The sequence below is a fragment of the Nanorana parkeri genome, unplaced genomic scaffold (assembly GCF_000935625.1).
Source record: "Nanorana parkeri isolate BGI_ZX_2015 unplaced genomic scaffold, ASM93562v1 scaffold2091, whole genome shotgun sequence".
NCBI lineage: Eukaryota > Metazoa > Chordata > Amphibia > Anura > Dicroglossidae > Nanorana > Nanorana parkeri.
In genome coordinates this window covers 149,394-168,493 of record NW_017308359.1, presented here as the reverse complement: position 1 = coordinate 168,493, position 19,100 = coordinate 149,394, and the positions used below count along the sequence as shown (strand labels likewise).

At 41.1% G+C, this 19,100-nt stretch overlaps 1 protein-coding gene across 1 annotated transcript in view; it reads right to left on the bottom strand.

The window, feature by feature from the left end:
* SOAT1 (sterol O-acyltransferase 1) overlaps window positions 1–17,002 on the bottom strand; it is a 34,915-nt gene extending 17,913 nt beyond the window's left edge. The window contains exons 1-4 of the mRNA XM_018572642.1: window positions 16,886–17,002; window positions 5,373–5,431; window positions 1,582–1,730; window positions 599–661 (exon numbers count right to left, since the gene is read on the bottom strand). Of these exons, the coding sequence (XP_018428144.1) occupies window positions 599–661; window positions 1,582–1,730; window positions 5,373–5,431; window positions 16,886–16,895 (281 nt within the window). The 5' untranslated portion in view covers window positions 16,896–17,002. The remainder of the gene's footprint in view (window positions 1–598; window positions 662–1,581; window positions 1,731–5,372; window positions 5,432–16,885) is intronic.
* Window positions 17,003–19,100: the final 2,098 nt, after the last annotated feature.

Below are 19,100 nucleotides of genomic sequence, written 5' to 3'. Positions count from 1 at the left end.
AGCCCGCCAGGAAGCCGTCAGCGCGCAGGGCCAATCACAGGCACTGAGCCATTTTCCGATCTCCGCAGCTGCCGACCGGGAACATGTCTCAGTGCCTGTGATTGGCCCTGCGCGCTGACGGCTTGCTGGCGGGCTCGGCACGAGGCGCTTGCGAACACGCCCGAGCTCATCACTAGTTACAAGTAGAGGGTCTTGATGGCCACCTGTCCCAAATTTGCTTTTAAATGGGCATTCCCCATGTTTTAACACTAGGTAGTTGTATGGCAGAGAAATTGTGACTTCTTGTCTCTGGGGCTACCACGGGCGGTAAAGCTTGTATCCAAAGTTTGCTATATGCTTCCTGGCTGCATACAGAGTTTTTTTTTGTAACAAAGTGTTAGTATAGGTGTGTATATCAGGGGTAGGAAATATACTTGGCAACCATGTCTTTGGATCTAGGTTACTGGTGAGCCCATAGTGTCGTACAGAAATATGACTGGTATTTTAGTTGTTTTTTTTACTACATAGAGACTTGATAAGCAAGCAGATCTAGCACATAGTAATTACAATGTCTCTGGGCACTAACTTGCAACAATCTGATAGTAAGGTTATCACTTACTCCAGTAGAGAACGTCTTGACATAAACAGCTTCCCGTGCTCAGGTGGGGGTCTGGCCAATGACCTAAGGAAACAAAACATGATATTGTGTGTTATTACAGTTCTATGCACAGCAATGATGCTAGACAAACGTCAGACATATTATGGACAAAAAAAAAAAAAAAAAAGTTATTACTATAAATGATTTCCTTGGGCAATCATTAGGCAGATATTCACTTAATATATGAAAGCATTCCATTAAACTTTACTGGAAATGGAAATATATATCAAATTATAAAATATTAACCATTAGCAGCCAAATTCCAGTACAGTGCTGTGTCCAAGTGACCAATACGTCTATTCAGCTGTTATATGTGCTTAGAATTTGTTGGTTGTACATGTTGTTGTTATAAAAAGGGGGAATAGCAAACTCAGGAAACATACAATACTCTTTGCCTCCTCCAACCAACATATCGTGGAGCACATATCGGAAGGGTCTGTTGCCAAATGTGGAAATAATATTACTAGACATAAACAACACACCGTCTCTGCCTTGGCATGTTAATTTTATATAACGGCCCTATTATACCAATTTTTTTTTAACATAAAAATAGACTACTGCAAAAGGACATACCAAAGTTCCAAGGATACCTGTAGCCAAAGGCCTGCCAAGCTGCAGGTTCATTATTCTTAGAGATAGGCCACAATCAGTTCAAGCAAACTATGGACTCCCGGAAGCAACATTTATGGGGTTGTCAGTGGGATAGGAAGCCACAGACTAACAATAACCTGACCAAGGTCCTAAACCTTCATTTTGCTGAAGTCATCTCCCCAGTTGGGGTACAGACTGCAAAATAAAAACCTGACAGATGTAATATTCCTTCCAGCAAAAAAATAAATAAATAAAGTTTTGGCTGGAGTTGTTGGTTACTGAAAAGCAAATCCAATATTCCAGCAAAGTAGGCAAAAGGATATGATCCATAACAATGGCTTATTCTTCATTACCTCACTTTACGGCCGTCTTTTTCTCCATTTCCAGGGTGGAAATTGGTGGCTGCAGTGGGGGCTTCCAAAGCTGTGGATTCTTCAATCAAATTGTTTACAAACTCATTGAAGTGAATGTCCACCTCCTGCATTAACTCGTTCTTTAAAAGCTAGAGGGCAAGAGAAAACACTTTAAATGCATCAGTTTAAAAATAAAGTATTTGGTCACAGGTATAGAATATATAGGAAATGAAAAGGATCAGACACCCAAAAATTGAGATTGCACTTTTAAAATGACACTAAACTCAGGAGTTAGATCTTAAAAATGTACATTTTGTCGACTAATACATTTCCAACATAGTTTTCGTCAACAACACCTTTTCAGTGACTAAAACTAATAAAAACTAAGTTTTGATGACTAAAGCCATAACGAAAATATATTGACATTTCACTCTACTAACTAAAACTAGACTAAAATGTTAGGGTGAGACAATTTGGGAAGAGATCCAAATCAGAACTAATCTCTTTGGACTTCGTTTCATCCTGAATGGACAGCTAATCGGTAATATGTGCAATAGCATTAAAGCCAATATAGTTTTTAATTTCAATATTTTAGAGTTGCACTTCTGCTTGAAAGAATAAAGAATGTCATATGCAAGTTATTATAAACAATGCTTATCTAATTACTGGTCCTTTGTTGAAAAATATTAAATATTATTGTTTCTTTATAAGACTTGGTTTAACCCAATTTTAAGATAAAGACATGGGATATATCACAACAGTTAAATCTGTGTCTGTATTGCACGTTCAAACCTTAATACCATAAGTAATAAACAGGTTAACAGAGGTTTACTTCAGGGGGAGTATAAAAAAAATTAGATTGGAAATTCTAGAGAAATTCTTAAATTACTCTTTAACTAAACCCATTAGTCTTTAGTAGACTAAATCTACTGTAGATTTAGTTTGATTAAAATCTTATGATATTTAGTTAACTAAAACCAAAACAATTCAGATGAATAAAACTAAATGGCATTTTAGTCAAAAGGACTATGACAAACTAAATTTGCTGTCACAATTAACACTGCAATGCAGTACCTGAACTGTTACACAAGATACATTTTTGTTATCACTCAGCTTTAGATCCTCAAATCATCTCTGAATTGGTGCCGACACTGCTCTTCCCCCTGAAGGATGGCTACATTTGCTCCCCATGGACCCTGTGTGTGTTGTAAAGTAGCTGCCCCTCCAAGCTCGCTCCTGTGATGGACTACAATCTCACATTTAGTTTACTAATTTGTATTGATGTCTATCACAGGAGTGAGCTTGGAGTTGTGGCTACTTTACAACACACACAGGGTCCATGGGGAATAAAAAGTAGCCACCCTCCAGAAGGAAGGACAGCATCAGTACAAGATAAAGATGATTTGAGGATCTAGTCGAGTGATACACAAATAAGATACAGTATTGTTAATAGTTAAGGTACTTGAATGCATTTTTAAGATTTAACTCCCGAGTTTAGTGTTAAGAAGATTTTGGAGAGTTTATTGCATTTCTCAGGAACTCTGTTAATGAGCTCTATGTGGAGTTCCTGGGTTGTCTGCTCATGTGTCATTATGAATAAAATGTAACCAATTATGAGAAATTCACACACACGCTGTTTTTTTTTAAATATTCCAGCTCGTTTTGGCCCCCATAGATGAACTACAATCTGCTCAAAAAACCAAAGTGTGCACGAAAACGTGCAAAAAGCTCACAAAAATATGCACAAAAAAAAAAAAAAAAAAAAAAAAAAAATTTTAAAAAAACATTGTACCCTGGGGGGGAAGAGAGACTTTTTTTGGCAGTTTACAAGCTCAAAGAAGAAGATCTGAGTGCTGCAGGATATTTAAATTTCTAAGCAGCATGTTGATAATCGCATTATATTAGTAAGCATGACGTCTGAGGAAACCACTTCTTGCACAGGTTTATCTCTGAATAGGCAGGAAACATCTGATCGTTGCCAAGCAACCCTGGAAACCAATGTAATTGACCTGGGGAATTCCATTTATTAGCACGATAATAACAATATATGGCCTTCGCTACTGATGGAAATGCTTACACAGAGGCATGCTTGGTCACAAGCTGGCTGCAGATTTAATATCTAATAATATTTTCTCCGATGTCTAACCTTTAATATCTCCATATAAAAAAAAACCAAGGGAACATTACGAAATAGTGATTATCCTTGTTGCCTATGTTCCAAAAGGGATAGTTCACCCAAAACTCTTACAATAATGAAACATCACTGTGGACATTCTCTAAAATACAAGATAAAAAATAAATAAATAAGGAGAGGTAGACTGTCTCCTAATGGCTGCTGTTTGTGGGCGGACCAGAGAACAATGCTCAAGAAATCCTGCCAGCACAGTATATGGGAGAGAGTTCAGAGATTAAACCTCCAAACATCAAAGCAAAATGGACAGGACTGAAAATTTAAAAGACAACATCACTCCGATGTTTTTAGTGGGAGGAGGCTAAGGTGAGCTGCTTATATCATTAAAGTGTAAGCATTGCCCAAACTTTTTTGGATAATTTTTTTTTACTGTGTGTTGCATTGGGGAGATTCTCCTTCACTTTCTTTCCCAGGAATGCAACATGAAGTGAGAGAAAATCTGTACAAAGTGGTGGGGAATTCTCCAAACCAGAAAAAGTGCCCTCACTGGAAGATTTTCCCTCACCCCTTGTTCTGGTGGCAACTGTAAGATGATGGATTTCCTATCACTTTCTGTCTCGGTGACTATGGTCACTAGGGTAAAAAAAAGAGGGTAAATCTACACAAGAGGGACAAAAAAAAAAAAAAAAAAGAAAAAAAAAAAAAAAAAAAAAAAAAAAAAAAAAAAAAAAAAAAACTTTAAAAAAACGCTGTCACCTAGGTGTGAATAGAGACTAATTTTCCAGATAGGTGTCAACATCAGGACAAGCCTAGTCGAAAACCAGTTTAGGCAAAATACTGTGATCAGAAACTACGTGAAAAGGTAAAAAAGAAAACCCCACCTTAAAAAGGGTAACATTTTAAAAACAGATAAAAAAATAATATCACACGTCAAATCACAGCAATAAAATTGTGATCAGCACTGGAAGGGTTCATCGTTTTAAAAATAAACGAATCAAAAATGGGTAAAACAAAGGGTAAAATTATAATTTAAAAAAAAATGCAAAAAACACTTTCGATCATGTGACCCGAATTGCAGATTGCCTGAGATGCCAGGCAAGTCCTTGAATCAGATCCCAAGGGATATAATCGGAGTTAGGACGTTCCATGCCGTCCGAACGTCTTTAAAGCCCATGCTTTCCAGGACGGCATGGAACATCCCAACGTTGGGAACTGGTTATGGGGAATGGAATAGGAGGTGGGCCAGAACACCCACTCCCAGGAACATTTGGGAGTTATCGTAATGGGATCTGTTGGAGTATAAAAGACATACAAGAATTCTACCAAGCTCCCCGTAGAATTAAAATATCCCTTAAAGGGTGGACCGACCCTTTAAATGTGTATGTTTATTTTTGAACCTGCACCAGACAAAATGAAATATTGCTTGCCGATACCAAGACAGACATTTTCCTTTTTATGATACAGAAGAGGGGTGTTGTTGGCGCCACAGTGCTGCTCCAGTAACACTCAGTGCATTCTCAAACAATATTATGTACCAGCAATCTCTGATCAGGTACATTTTCTTGCCAATGTAAAATGATAAAACAGGTCATTTAGCTAGGCAGTGCAGTTGCTGATACATTAGAGGTTTAGGTCCAGCAGGTAGGAACAGGATGTTTACCTCTGCTTTCCTCTTCAGATCCATTTTTCTGCTGATCACATGTTCCAAGTCCATAAATCCTGTCAGGGAAAAAACAAAATCACAAGTCAGGTCACTGTGCACCAAACACAGACAGTCCGAGTGTAAATATGCCCTGAGGTCAGTTTAACATCTTCAGTACAGAAAATGTAGAAATGTTAAACAAAAGCTGGAAATTACATTTAAGCTAGAGACAAGAATAATATATAAAAGAATAATCCTAAAAGGAGCCTTGTGTAATAAAAAATATGAAGTTGTTATTGTGGAAGTGCCAACTCCTAAAAGCCCCCTTCATTAGAGATAACGTGACCACAGACATGGTACCTTTCACGCGACACAATGCCATAGGTAACCCAGATTTCCAGGATTACAGGAGTAGGTTTTCTCAATATCACCCATATTTTTTTTTTTTTTTTTTTTACAATATTTAAGAGAAATAAGGGAAACAGGTACAAATCAAGATTATAACGTAATAACAAGACATTATAAAGTCATTCTATTTATGAAGAAATCCAGAGATATGACCTTTGGTAGCACAAAATTGCCAACACAACAGGCAGAAATAACAGGCAGAAATAATGCAGCTTACAAGGAGTATTCCATTAGTGTTGTTGTTGTTGCTGGTGCAAAGTTCAGGTTCTGGCAGGATAATTGGCCCAGTATTTAGTGGAGTAGTGGACCTGCATATAAGGTCTACTTGGGTGTGTGCTAGAAATACTAGGGGCTCTGGATCTCCTCTGTTAGGAGTCAAATTGTAGACTAAAGCTGGCCATACACATTACAATTATCTGCAGATTTTCTGTGGTCAGATGGAAAAGGTGCAACAGATTCCTGCATCTACACTTAACTGTGTGGATGGAGTAATCTCCAACCGGGCCAATCTGTTGCACTTTTTCCATCTGACCACAGAAAATCTGCAGATAATTGTAAGGTGTATGGGCACCTTAAGTAAGCTGAAGTTATGAGGGTATGTTTGCGTGTTCTCCAGTATGGCAGATAAAGCCTTAATGTTGAGAATTGTGGGGGAAACAGATCTGAGAGAAGGGGACAGCAGAATACAGAAAATGATAGGAATAGATGGAGGGGGGTGGGGGAGTTGGGGGGCAGCCGAGAAAGATCTGGGGCAGGTTTGTCAGCAGACTGGTCAGTCTTATTATTAAACAGATTTGGGGCCTTCACCATATATTTAAAACAAGCATCCAACCTTTTTTCAGTCACAGCACCTTTTAAATATTTGCAAAAACCTCGAGGCATAACAGTATAAAATTTAAAAACAGTAAACGTAAAATATGACATGTGGCGCCTGAAAAATAGGCCCAGACACACGCGAAGACACACAAAGTGGGGTTCCCCCTTAACATCAGAGTCTCCTGTAACATCACGGCCCCCCTTTCACAGCAGAACCTCCAATTTACATCAGAGTTTCCCTCTTTCCTTCACATTAGAAGCCTTCTTCACATCAGAGGAATGGATGTGTAAAACGTGCGAGGCACCCCCGAGGAAGCCAGGAGGCACATCCTTGTGGAGAAAGGCTTGATTTAAACCCCTGCAATATTGTTCAGGCAGAGTTGACAAGCTGCACTGTGACCTCCTTGGGAGCACATTGCCATTTGTTACAAAAGATTCCAGATTATTAATGGAGGTCATCAGTGACAAAACGCACAATATAAAAGTGGAATGCTGCAATGTTGACAAACCTCTCCCGACTTTCTCAGCCCTTACTTTCAGACTTGTGAACTCTTATAACCCTCTTCCCACCCTAATATCTTACTCATCTAGAAGGGTTACTATTTAACTCCAGAGTCCGAGTGTAATCACACAGTCAAATGATTCACACTACAGGTCTATAGAAATTACAACATTAAGCTTTCTTTGCTACTGTAACCAACAGATGAAGGTGTTGAAAAAGAAGGTGTAGTGAAAATCTAGCTATCAGTCTCTGGCTACCAGTTTCAGGACTATGGCAGCCTCAGGCTAGGTTCACACCTGCACTACACCGCAGGACACCCGGGATTGTGCGGTCCTGCACAATGCAGGCAGCGATTGCCGCACGGCCCCATTGACTTCCATCCGCGCGGCAATCGCAGAAAAAAGGTACATGTACCGCCTTTTTGCTATACATGACGCGGCGCGACTGGGGTGCCATTACAAAATCATGGCTACCCACAGCGCGATCGGTTCACACCTTGGCAATTGGTGACCAGTGAGGTGTCACCTAGGTGTGAACCTAGCCTCAAACAGCAGAGAGGAATCCTTGCGGGGACTGTCAGTCACCGCTCGCTGCAGGCAGAAAATCGGGAGCTGAGCGAATAACAGTATGTGATCACTCAGTTCTCCATCTATAGAGCCGATGTGTGAGCTTCTGTGTCACACGTCGGCTCTAATTATGGGGATCAGTGTATTTCACTCTCCCCATAATTCACCTTTAATCAAAGACTACTGTGCCCAAAGTGAATCAGAAGTATACATTTCTAGAAACAGAGACAAGCTACTGCAGTGTACAATTATTTACTTCAGATTTTGAAGCACTCAAATACACCTAGTATATCACAGGATGAAGTTCCCACATGACAGGAAGCACACTGCAATATTCTAGGCACTCAAGAGAAATCATGGGGAATTGTGACTTCCTATCCTGGTGACTATACAGGAAGTGAAGGAAAGTCCTTGTAATTGTGGGGGGCGGGGGGGTTTAGCCCCACCCACCACCTAAAATAAGGTTTTACAGTCTTCCTGTGCATTTTGGCTATTTACAGTAAATTACATTTACTTATTTAGCCTAAGGAATGCATTCATCCAAAAAAGATAGAACCACATAGTTCTCCTTTAAGAGTTTGTTAGGTGCTGGGCTTTAATGCTGTGGGAAAGTCCTTTGGATGGCGTCACATCCTGAATAAAAAAACAAAAGGACAGTATTTGCTGTCAAACTGCACGTGCAAAAACTTGGGAGGATATGCCCTTGAGATAAATCCAGACATACAGCAGTTCATATAGTTAATCAGCTTGTTGTTTTGCCATAGTTTCATAAATGAGAAATGGGGGCGTGATGCATTATGTCCTGTATTAAATTGTAACTAAAAATGTCAACACCATAATCATTTTGCAAAGAAGATAACAGCCTTTAGACTTGTTTTGAGCTGTAAATCAAATATTCCTAGTAGCACAATGAATTAGGAGTAGCAGAGACGGTGAGCGAATGCCGCAGTAAACGTGTAAGAAGTGTAAGAAGTGTAATGTGGTAATGGCACATTTCACAAACCTCAGGGCTCTCTGACCTACCATGCTTCACTGAGCAGTTCTCAGTAGTCTTAGCATAAGAAAGAAATAGAAGAACCAATAAAGCTTTCATCGTACCAGCTCTGCCTAGCAAAAAACACACATTCAGAGTTCTTATTGTAAAAATATATCTTACTCTAAAACGTCTAGTTACTAGCTAGACAAGTACACAATGCCCACCCACTCGTGTACAAAATGTACAACGACAAGGTTACATTGTGAAACGTCTAGTACATAACAGAAGGAACACAAGTATTTACACATACCGTGCACGTTGAAGCCTAGTGAACGTCACTTGCTTGGAGCTTGAAGTGAACCTGTGGCCAGACTATGGTCACTAAAGTAATAAAATATTCTGAGCAAGCAAAAACAAGAACTTAAAAAAAAAAAATCCTTTTTCATCTCTATAACTATAGACATTGCGGAGAAATTATTCTTCAAAATTCACAACAGACTCTGAAATCACTGCTCATTTTCCCATTATTTTCTATGGAGAGCAAATCTGCAGTCTTCCAGTCTTCTAATGTAAACAAGCAACAGGTGAGAATGAATGTCCTCAAAGTACATGCAGCTACAGAGATCAGCGAGTGCTTACTTAAGCAGCAAAAGATCTGTAAAGATCATGCAAATACTTTAACGTCCATAATCTGGCCACAGCTGCACTTCACTTTATCTAGCATTCCAAACTATTGGTTTATATTGTTCAATAATTCATACAGACTTGTAAAGTTACTGATAGGTCCATTTCACTCCTCGCCTCTGTCTCCTGGTGGCCTTTTTAAAGGCATCTCAAAGTTGGGATCAAGTGATCACTGCTCCCAATTGTTAACAGTGACCAGGAGCTTGCATCAGCCCAGTCACTGTGCTGGGGGTATGTCCATGAGGGAGCTTTAAACACAGAACAGCACTAAAGGTTTGCCCGCCGGGGTGATGCACATATGCGTTACGGCGGCGTGAGGGTTGCATGATCAGGTAAAATAAGGCGTCTCTTATTGCCAAGGTCAAGAAAAGAAATCGGATGTGTATAACAATCTGTATATAAGCACACCTTTTGGTGCCTACCAAACTGTAGCAATACTTTACTTAAGAAGGACTTTGTACAAAGACGCTCAGAATAAATCAGAGAACACTTGCACTCTGTAGATAGCAGTCAATCTCCTTTATTGACTGAGCATGATGTCACATACACAAAGCAACGTTTCGGGACCAGATAGCCTGAAGTAACTATCTGGTCCCGAAACGTTGCTTTGTGTATGTGACATCATGCTCAGTCAAAGGCGATTGACTGCTGTCGACAAACTGAGTGCGAGTGACTTAATGGTATTTTGCATTTGATGTGCGGAGGCATTTGCTGTCACTTTCAGCACCCCCCAGTTTTGGTTGGGATCTACTACATTTTTAAATCCGACCACACACACACATTTTTTTTTTTTAAAAGCCTATTTCATTAATGTGTCAGAAGGAAACCTGTTTCTGTTGCCAATAGTAAAGCTAAATTTTAATGTTTGCTATGGAAAAAAAATTCAAAAGGAAGTCCTTATTTGTCTGATAAATAAAGCTTATTGTGCAATCACTAGTGTAAATCAATACAATTACAAACAAGAAGCAAATAATCTGACAGTTGTGACCAAAGTACTAAGACTATGTTCATGTTCACTATAATTATTAAGTCTTTGACTGTTCACCCGGAGAAGAGACAAAACACTGAGACTCTGTTCTTTCCTTTGTGTCATGTGGCTTTTGTGCTGTGTGAGCAAGCACGGAGCATGAACCCAGACTGTTGGAGCGTGACTCATGCTGCAATACTTCACTGCTCTGAGATAGACCACAATAAGAGTCCATTCGTTGGACCGTCTAAGTATTATCAGGGCGTGCCTCGGGAGACAAAAGGGTAGACCACATAATATTGTAGTAGATGGGAGCCCAGCAATCCTATTCTTACCGTGTCTGGTTCACAGCAATTACACAAACCTCACCGTTGCGAACTTAGGAACGCCATATACAGCTCTGATACACTGCGGCCTACTGTTACCCGGCCAAAATTCAAGCAGTGGATGGCCCTGCTGGCACCACACAGTTTGACAAAACTCGATTTTTCAATCACCTTTTGCCAAAGGAGATGGGATGAAAAATGTCAGCCAAACAGTGACTTGCAGCCAATCGCCCGTGGCTGTCCAAACACAATAGCCATCAGAGCTATTCGCTCATCCACGTTGTTTAGAGTGGATGGGGAATAACAAGCAATTTTTCTCATTCAGCACGCAGGCTGAACGAGATGAAAAACTATAAGAAGTGTATTTATAAACAATTTGCAGAAACATTTGTCGTCCATGAACATGTGTTCTCTATGAATGGACGCAAAAAAACAAAAAGGTTCTTAGTATAATTTATCTCCAAGTCGAATAGAAAATCTGCAAAATACCTCATTATGGCCACTAGATGGAGCCGAGAATCATAGAAAATAGATGATTCTTTCCCATGCTCCTCAGCTCCCTCTAGTGGCCATAACACAAGGCTTTCTGTGGATGGATATGTGACAATCTCCTGGTTTACCCGCTACTCCTTTCCCCTCGTCCCTTCTCAGAAAGCTTTTAGAAAGAGAAGTTTTCCCCTGGGAGAGGGGATCCCACCATTCTTTACACAATCTACGTAACGATTTACGTATTCAGACACCTGTCTGAGGAAGCCCCGATTTGTGGGAGGGGCGAAACGCGTCACGGGTGTCCAGCTCAGGCTCTTTTCTTCCTTTCGTGACTGCTCCGCCCGAGACATGTCTGCACTTTTAAAGCCTTTGATTATCTCACAATAAGGCCTTTTGGAACCGACTTAGAGTTTGCCAAACTCTCCCATGGGAAATTATGGACAACAAATAACAGCTAAACCTCACCAACCAGACCCTCCGGTATACCTATACGCGGATGAAGACTGGCCTAAGCGAGGTGTGGATTAAAATCAAGTGTGGATTAAAATCAAAGAGAAACTTATCCGGTTAACTGAACACAGCTATCGAGTTAAGGCAACGATTTGCAACATCTATCGTATCCAGCCGAGGTAATACCTACACCTCCTGATATCTGTGTTCCTCTTCAACCCAGTCATCAAAACTCCAGTTTCAACTTACCATTTTTTCTTCGAAACCTACTTTGGAAACATCGAAACGAGGATATCCCGGGACTGTGAGTTATATATATATATATATATACAAATATACCTTTTTTCTCATATCAACCGTGTTATCCCACTTCCATGATCCCCAAGGGTATTGTGTCCACATGATACGCGTCCTCCGTAGCTACATTCCCGATATCTCTTGTGCCCTGTAGTTCAAACTAGGGCAATTATCAGGAAATCTAGCGTATATTGGAATTCACTTCATGGACAGCGTTTGTCTTTTCTATATATACGAATACACCTGGCTTTCTAAGCGGCATGTCTTTTAATTGACAAGGAATTTCTTTATTAACCCACTCATTTACTTACCGGTGTATAGGCGGTATGCAGTCCTCTATTCTTATATATATATTTATCTGTCTGTTGTATGTATACATTTATTTGTCTGTGTGATCAATATATTTTTCCGAATTTCTGTATATGTAGAGTCTAAAAATTATAGATTTTTATTGAATAAATATATTTATACCTTTTCATCACCTAAATCGTTACATAGATTGTGTAAAGAATGGTGGGATCCCCTCTCCCAGGGGAAAACTTCTCTTTCTAAAAACTTTAATAGTTAGGGGACCCCCCATTTATATTGATTATATTTATCATATTGGAGAGATTGTATATATACCTTCCCTTCCCCGTTATATCGTTAAACCTTCTCAGAAAGCCCTGTGTTAGTTTCAATTAACTCAAGGCTTTCTGTGGATGGATATGTGGCATTCTCCTGGTTTACCCGCTACTCCTTTCCCCTCGTCCCTTCTCAGAAAGCCCTGTGTTAGTTTCAATTAATTCAAGGCTTTCTGTGGATGGATATGTGGCATTCTCCTGGTTTACCCGCTGCTCCTTTCCCCTCATCCATTCGCAGAAAGCCTTGTGTTTGTTTCAATTAATACAAGGCTTTTGATGGATATGTGGCATTCTCCTGGTTTACCCACCCTTCCTCTCCCCTCATCTATTCACAGAAAGCCTTGTATTCTTTTCACTGAACACAAGGTTTTTTGTGAATGGAGAGAGCAAACAACTCTCCTCTTCCTGCACTGTCAGTCTCAGGGGCAGAAGCTCACAGCTGACAGTAGTATCGTGCAGAAATAAAACTAAGATTTCGAGCTCTCCCAACCAACCTCTGGAAGTAGCTGGCAAAGCATTACACATAGCTTCTCTGGTCCAAATCACAATTAAAACAGTGGAGTTCCACTTTAAAAGAGTTAACAAGGTCAATGAATTGGTAACCATCTGTAATATGACCTTTTATTCCCCTCCAGAAACTTTTAGCATTGTTCCACATGTTGAGTTTACTGCAGGTCAGTTTTAGACTGTTAGTCACAGTGAGGTCATCATGGTGAAACACGGTGACGGGACGTAAACAGTAAATGATCACAGGAAGTACTGATGTCAGTATCACATGAGACAGCTCAGTTCTATTGAAAGGTCCTAAATGTCAGTCTGGTCCACTGAGAGAAATTTGCACAAATTCCAAATGTTTCAGAGAAGCGGGGAGCATTCAGAAATTATTTTTGGCCAAAACACTTTAATGAATTGAGAAAAGGTAAAAACTTCCATCCAAACTCAGTGAATGCTTAGAGAAGGATATGAAAGGCTGCCGTCTGGAACTAATGTATGCGCTAGGGATGCACCAATACCAGTATTTTGGTACCGAGTACCGATATTTTTTTCCCGGTACTTGCCGATACCAAATACCGAGTACCCGATGTCCCATTCAGGAAGCCAGACAGTGTGTAATGACTCGCCACCTGGCTTCGTGATTAGCCGGGAAGCGTGTAAAGACTTGCCACTCGGCTTCCCGAATTAACAAGGAAGCCGTCCCATGCTTCTCGTCACTATGTGATGAGAAAGCATGGAGCTGGCTTGCTGGCCAATCATGGAAGCCGGCTCCATGCTCCCTCGTCATGAAATGACGAGGGAGCATGAAGCCGGCTTTCCGGGCAATCAGGAAGCCCAAATACTCGGTATCGGCACCGATACTAGCATCCCTAGTAAAGTAGAACACAACTCTCATCAAACAGATCACTGGATGTAAAACAAAAGAATGCAGTCTTTCCTCTTACGATCTTCAGGTTATGTTTAGTTGTGCTGTTCACATCCTGCACACCATGTCGAAAACGTTTTGTGGAAATGTGAGTGGCAGAACATCACAATTTTACTGCAGTGACTTTGAAAAAGGGTGACAACACAACAGGAAGTTTTCTTGCCATCAGAGATTGACCAAGCTTTGCTTGCAGAACAGCCCAAGATTGGGTGGTACCTCTAGCTTTCTGCCCTTTGTACCTGCAGCAGTTTGACTCTCCCCGCAGTACAGCTTACAAGTCCTTAGATGTAATGGCTGCTCTAGTTTTCATTTTCAGACTTAATATTCTTTATTTTTTCCTGGTGATCCTGCTAGCAACACACTTCCTGTCCCAGGGTGACAATGCTCACCAACTGTACTGTATCTCGGGCCCTAGAACAGGAAACGTGTACAAGAGAACTCTTTCCTTTCCTCTTCTTTTTTTATAAAAGTGTGTCTATAGCCAAAACCTTTTTATTAGGTTTTGGCAAGAGCAGTGAAAGGGTTTTTTGTGTGTTTAACATTGGGGAAACTTCCCATTCACTTCCTGTCCCAAAGATACACCAGGAAGTTAGGGGAAAACTCCCAAAGTGAAGGGAATTCCACCCTTCAAGAGCTGTCCCTGGAAAAGATGTCACTATTAGAAGATTTCCCCTTACCCCTTGTTATGGGGACAACTCTAGAATTTAGCATTTGGTCACCCAATAGAGGGGGTACGAAAAGAGAGTGACTCTCTCCAATACACATACAGCAATTATACCTCAACAGTGTGTCTAACCCTTCCCAACTTTAACATATTTAAAAAGTTTTCTGAAGTTCACAGAGAGAACAGGGAAAATGCTTGCTGTTAACCAGGGCTTGAAAATTCACTCGTCCTCTCGACGAGAGGACGCTGGAGCCGGACGAGTAGCTTCCCAGCCGGCCGTTCTAATTAAACGGCCGGCAACTTCTTGGATGGCAGTTTACATTCAAGTGATCGGGCGTCTTGTATTAGCTGCAGTTATCCCGATCACTTGTATTAGGTGCAGTTTTACCCCCCGCCGCTGTCACTGCCAGCACAGCTGCTCTATCACAGGAGATCAAAGGGAGATCGGTACACGATCGACGGCACATGTTACATATCGCCACGACTGTCAGAGTGAAAACAATCATTTTAGGGCCATTAATCACTGATAACACTAAACTGATGAGTGGTAAAAGTGTTTAAAGCGTCACCTACGGCCAATTTTCGGTGTGGTCGTTTCTTTGCGATTTTGCGGGTGCGCGCAATTTTAAGGCTTGACATGTTTGGTGTCTATTTACCCGACGTGACCCCGTGTCTTTTATGTTTTACCAAAAATATGGGTAAGAATAAATGTTTAACATTATTATTATTCAGGATTTATATAGCTCCAACAGTTTGTGCACAGCTTTACAGTATAAGGAAGACATTACAATCACAATACAATTTAAGAGAAGATGGAAAGGAGGGTCCCGCCCCTCAGGGCAACATAACGTAGGGAAAACGTTTTGGGGTTTTTTTTTCAAAATTTACTGTGCTTTTTTTATTATAGAATAAAAAATAAAACCCCCAGTGGCGATTATATACCTCCAAAAGAAAGCTCTATGTGTCCCTAAATAATGTGAACATAAATTGCAAGGCTATAGTCCAGTCATGCTGACTGGGGAAATTTTTTACTGACCTGGTGAGACACCCTAAAATTTTTCAAGCCCTGCTGATAACAGTCAGAGGCAGAGTGTAAAGGAAATCATCAGTCATATAATTTCAGTCAGGTTTAACCTTTTTTTTTTCTTGCACTTAATAGAATGCATCTAACAATTTGTTTTGAGATACAGTAAACTCCCCGTTATCCAGCATCCACGGGAATTGGTAGATTCTGGATAAATGTAGTTTCTGGTTGCTTGAGAGGCAACTAGGCCTAACTAATGCCATACCCCATACTAGACCATAAACTTTGCAGTTCACATTAATATTGAAATGCAGTAATCAAAAGCAAATTAGAACAAATAGGCACACAATCATTTCCAGGATAATACATGCCACAGAACAGTGAGTACACAGGGGATTTGTTTTTTCTGGTTAGATGAGAGTTCTAGTCAAATACCGAATAACAGAGAGTTTACTGTATTATATATTTAAACCAAAAAGGAAGCAAATAAGGTTCATCATTAGGGTTTACGTACACATCTTTTGCCCAGTGTAAAGCTGGGTGAATGCCGTACACATGGCATTACTGCCACTAGATGGAGCCAAGGAGCACAGGAAATTCCTATGCTCCTAGGGTCCATCTAGTGGCGGTAATGCCATGTCTACGGCATTAGCCCAGCTTTATGCTGGGCAGGAGATTTATACATCAACCCCTTAAAGCAGGGGCGAATGAGGTAATATGGAGTTCAGAAGCCATTCTGTTCATTTCAGGAGCCCGCAGGATTTCCTTTAGGAGCCAGCTGACAACTAAAGAAATCCTCAAAACTTAGGCAGCAGCTGTAATTTTTAAGGAGCGTTAGCAACCTGGCTTCTGGGATTTGCCCAGTCTTGCTTTAAAGTATCAGGCTCGGTTCACACCTAGGCATAGCAGGAATGTGTGTCCAATGCGCAAAAAAATGCTTTGACAGGCATTCACAAAATGCGCAGAAATGTGAAATGCGTTTGCATTGCTATTACCAGTTAATGGCACCCCAAAGGCAGATGGGAATACGCAGGTTCCTCCTCCACATTCACGTGCGTTAAAACATCCAGAAACGCAAAGAAAAAAAATGCAGAATGCTTGTCACAGATTTGGCTAAATGCACTACTTTTCCGTGTTTGGCGCGCGTATAACCCATTGAAATCAATGGGGCCGCGTGGCAAACATGGAAAACAAACACGCATGAAGATGCACAACCATTTTCGAAAGTGATGCACATTTCCGCTATGCCTAGGTGTGAATGGGACCTAATATATGAAAACATTCAGACCCCGATCCCTCCCACCACCAACATCTCTTACCGTTACTCATATTCCCATTTGGCCTGTCTGCTTCTGTTCTTCTTATAACTTCCTCTTTCTCCGGAGGTTTGGAGACCAAGCGGCGACTCCGCAACGCGCGACAATCGTCCTCAGGCATTGTCTAGAAAAAAAAAAATATATATATTAAATACAGAGAAAAAGAACAAAAATTAAAAACAGCAACAGGGGGAATTTATCAAGACTGGGGCAGAGAGAATCTGGAGCAGTTGCTCACAGTAACCAATCAGCTTCTCTCTTCAGTTTGTTCATCTAAGCTTCGAAAATAAAAGAGAGAGAAGCTGATTGGTTGCAATGCGTCTGATAAAATCCCCCTCAATGTACCCATATAAAATACAGTTATAAAAGTTCACCTTTCTATTAGAAGATATCAATAAATGAAAGTATCATATACGAAGAAATAGAAGAGAAGGGGAGAAAATGCAGAAGACCTGCCAGCGCTAGAAGTCCGGCTAGACGGAAAGGTGGAAGCTTGTTTGGTCATGTGCTCAATACAGGATGTTATGATGTGTTATTCCCTGCACACTGGCAGCTGCCTCCCTGGCCAGTGACATGGATCTGCAAACAAACGTCTGCACGCTGGAGAACAGCCACAGCCGGGATTTTACACCTTGTATGGCAAACAGAAAGATCTCTTCACACACAGGACATATCATACCCAGATTAACAAAGATCACTCAACACCATCCAGAGGGGAGCTTAAGAAAAAAAAATACAGCCTGAAGGAGTAATATTTAACCGTGGTGCGCACCCCAGCCCGTGCAGCTTTTATCTTGCGAACATGCCACAAACCAGCTGAAAAATCGGCTGGTTTTCGAACATGTTCGCAAGATAAAATCTGCTACTGTAAGGTCGCACGCCTTCTACACACCTTGCGATAATCGTACGATCGCGGAATTTCCCCCGATTATCGCAAGGTGTGTGGGCACCTTAATGCTGGGCACACACACCCTACAACCATCGCAAGACTTTTGTCTTGCGATGGTTGTAAGGTAAATTTTAGAAAAACGTACGATCTGCCTGTCCCGGACACTGATGGGGGGGGGGCTTCCGATGACCGCAATGCCGAATGGGCAGTGTGCGCTTGCGCACACCGGCCGTGCGGCTTTTATCTTGCGAACATGCCACAAACCAGCCTGGTTTCGAACATGCTCGTAAGTTAAAAGTCGTGCGACCTTACAGTAGTAGAGGTCGCACGGCTCCCACACCTTACGATAATCGTACGATCGCGGCATTTCCCGCGATTATCGTAAGGTGTGTGGGCATCTTAAGGCTGAACTCTGGGCAAACGGCTAATTATAAAGAAGAAATACATATGCTGCGTACCAGCTAAAGGATTTGTAATACAACTAGGACTTACACACTTCACCTTTCCCCTGCTCTCTCCTTCTAACAGTGTGTTTCTTCCTAACACATAAGTACTGCAGCACAACAGAAAGTAAACTGACCTTGTGCTGCTTTTCCCTCTCCCAATACATGCCCTGTGGTTTTAATGAGTGCCTGTGCCCAGACTATAGACATTAAACTATGTGCATAGTCCTTATAAGCAGTAAAAGAGCCAGCCCTGACCCTTCTAACTGCTTTTAATCTGACGTCATTCGGTTTCAAAGATCTCAATAAACACTGAAGTTGGATTTCAGTCGGTTTCTATAGCTGGCTATACACCAGTCGAAATACAATTCGAATTCCCTCATGCATTATGTTTACTGTGAATGGGGAACCCTCATAGTGGGGAAAATAGATGAGCACATATCCAGACCAGAACATTGTATAGTGCATGGTGAGGAAGCCTGTCAATCATCCAATCAGCGGGAGAAGAGGTCAGAATGGAGCAGATGACTGAGGACTTGGAGGAGGAGTTCGCGGCCATCTTGTTTAACTGAAGACGTGATGGAGGTCCTGTGTGCGGTGGTTTCGGGTCCCTGAAGATGGCGGACGCGGAACAGGTACACGTTTTTTGTATCGGAGTATTTGCAAATACTCGATATCGCCGCCGATACCCATGCTTGTATCGGTATCGGTGCATCCCTAGACAGTTTCATTGTCACAGGTCGGCTCAGATTATGAGGCTGAGTGAAAATCACTCGCCTCATAATTCTCCTTTAAAAAGAGAAAAGAGGGCCTTACCATCTTGTCTGGAATTGTATTGGGATTGTAATGTCTTCCTTATATTGTAAAGCGCTGCGCAAACTGTTGG